Source organism: Gavialis gangeticus, unplaced genomic scaffold (assembly GCF_001723915.1).
Source record: "Gavialis gangeticus isolate Ggan-Ray unplaced genomic scaffold, GavGan_comp1, whole genome shotgun sequence".
Lineage (NCBI taxonomy): Eukaryota > Metazoa > Chordata > Crocodylia > Gavialidae > Gavialis > Gavialis gangeticus.
In genome coordinates this window covers 43491453-43493577 of record NW_017729008.1, presented here as the reverse complement: position 1 = coordinate 43493577, position 2125 = coordinate 43491453, and the positions used below count along the sequence as shown (strand labels likewise).

At 60.5% G+C, this 2125-nt stretch overlaps 1 protein-coding gene across 1 annotated transcript in view; it reads left to right on the top strand.

The window, feature by feature from the left end:
* SMO (smoothened, frizzled class receptor) overlaps positions 1-2125 on the top strand; it is a gene marked incomplete at its 5' end in the record, with an annotated part of 20902 nt that overhangs the window by 10186 nt on the left and 8591 nt on the right. The window contains 3 exons of the mRNA XM_019509342.1: positions 1-90; positions 1084-1269; positions 1656-1804. Coding sequence (XP_019364887.1) covers positions 1-90; positions 1084-1269; positions 1656-1804 — 425 coding nt within the window. The remainder of the gene's footprint in view (positions 91-1083; positions 1270-1655; positions 1805-2125) is intronic.

Genomic DNA, 2125 nt, shown 5'->3' with positions numbered 1-2125 from the left:
CTTTGGCTTTGTCTTCATCACCTTCGGCTGCCACTTCTACGACTTCTTCAACCAGGCCGAGTGGGAGCGCAGCTTCCGGGAGTACGTGCTGTAAGTCAGAAGCACCCGGGCCCACCTGCCACGCGGAGATCCCAGGGCCGCTGCTCTGGGAAGGCTGTAGTGCAGGGCTAGTCAGGGAGAAGTCACCTGGGAGGGAGCTCCAGAGGTCACATCCAGTCCAACCCCTGCCTGGGGCAGGATCAGGCCTCTCCAAACCAGCCCAGACAAACCCATTGTCCAACCTCTGAGCAACACGACAGTCACCCCTGACACTGCACAAGAGCTCACGCCCGAACCTGCCACAGGCCGAGCAGGGGGACCACGGCAGCCAGCGTCCTGCTTCTTTAAAGGTTGTTAATATAGTCCCAGGAGGTCCCAGGAAGAGGGCCATGCTCACACTACAGAGAAAGGCAAAGACCACCCCCCCAGTCTGTACCAAGCTGACCATGGGGTAAAATTCCTTCCTGACCCCAAATATGATATCTGAGTAGAAGGGCAAGACCCTTTAGCCAGCAACTTCCAGGTTTAAGTCCCTGCAGGAGCACTGGCACAGCCCAGTTGCCACCCCCAGCCTGGGCTGCAGCCAGCACCGGTGCCTCTGGGAAAAGTTTAAAAACACCCTGACACATGTAGCAACAGGAAGGGAAAAATTTCCCTCCTAGCCCCATGCAGCAACTAGCAAAACCCAGAAGCCTGGGAAATGCCCGTAGCAAAGCACGGGCATGGCTACACTTAGAGCATCCCCGGCCAGTGGCTGTCCACTCTCTCCTTGAACTCTCCAGTGAGTCCACCCTCGTCCCCGGCCCTGCTTCCCCACAACCTTGCCCATCACTGTGGCATCTGGGCAGGGGTGGGGGCCAGGGTGAGACATGCAGTTCCTGTATTCCTGAGCCTGAGTCCTGGAAGCAGCTGCTCCCCTGTTCCCCTGAGCAAGGAGATGAGTTGCCCCCGAGGTGCAGGCTTGCTCCCCGTCTCCAGGGGGTCTCTGGCCCCAGGCACCCGGCACATTGTCTGTGCAACACAGTGCTTGTGTTTCTCATGCAGGTGTGAGGCCAATGTGACAATCGCCACCCAGACCAACAAGCCAATCCCCGAATGCGAGATCAAGAACCGGCCCAGCCTGCTGGTGGAGAAGATCAACCTCTTCGCCATGTTCGGCACTGGCATCTCCATGAGCACCTGGGTGTGGACCAAGGCCACGCTCTTGATATGGAGACGCACCTGGTGCAGGTAGGCCCGGCTGCTCTGGTCCTTCCCCCTTGGACCTGCTGGTTCGAGGCTGAAATATGTTTGCAAAGTTGGCTGGGGGCCACTTTCCCACTGCTCTTGGGCTGCAGAGAGCTGGGAGGGGCTCTCAGGTGTGGGTAATTGCGGAGGCCATCCAGCTTCCCCCATGGCCAGCTGGAGGAGGTAGCAGCCCAGAGCCCAGGGGCTGGAGCAAGTCAACAGGGGAATGACGGGGAGGCCAAAATGCCCTGTCCCTGCCTCTGAACCCCGTGGCTGTGGCCGCAGCTGGGCAGTCACGAGCAAGCTAGCCCATGCCAAGGGCAGGCCAGGATCTGGCCACACTGTGCTACTGCCCTGGCCCACAATGTGTGTCCTCCTCCTGCCCGCAGGCTGACTGGGCAGAGTGATGATGAGCCCAAGCGCATCAAGAAGAGCAAGATGATCGCCAAGGCCTTCTCCAAGCGCAAGGAGCTGCTGCACAACCCCGAGCAGGAGCTGTCCTTCAGCATGCACACCGTCTCGCATGATGGGCCCGTGGGTGCGTCCCCAGCTGGGCAGGGCAGCGCTTCAGGGGCTCCCCCGCTTCCAGGAGATGCTCCCCAGCTCCTGGGGTTGTTGCAAGTCAGGTGGAAGTGAGGCGCTTCCCTTGATGTCTAGCGATGGGCGCAACGGGGGTATTACCGCATTGCCCCCCCATCAGCTCTGCTGCTGCTGCTGCAGCTGCAGGCAGCCTGAGACCGACCTCGGGCTGCAGGGAGCTGGTAGGGGGCTCCGGGTGGGTGGAGGGAGCTTGCTGGGCACTTAGCATGGAGTCTGTGGGGAGCGAGGGAAACCAGAGCAAAGCGCCTAGATGCCCAGA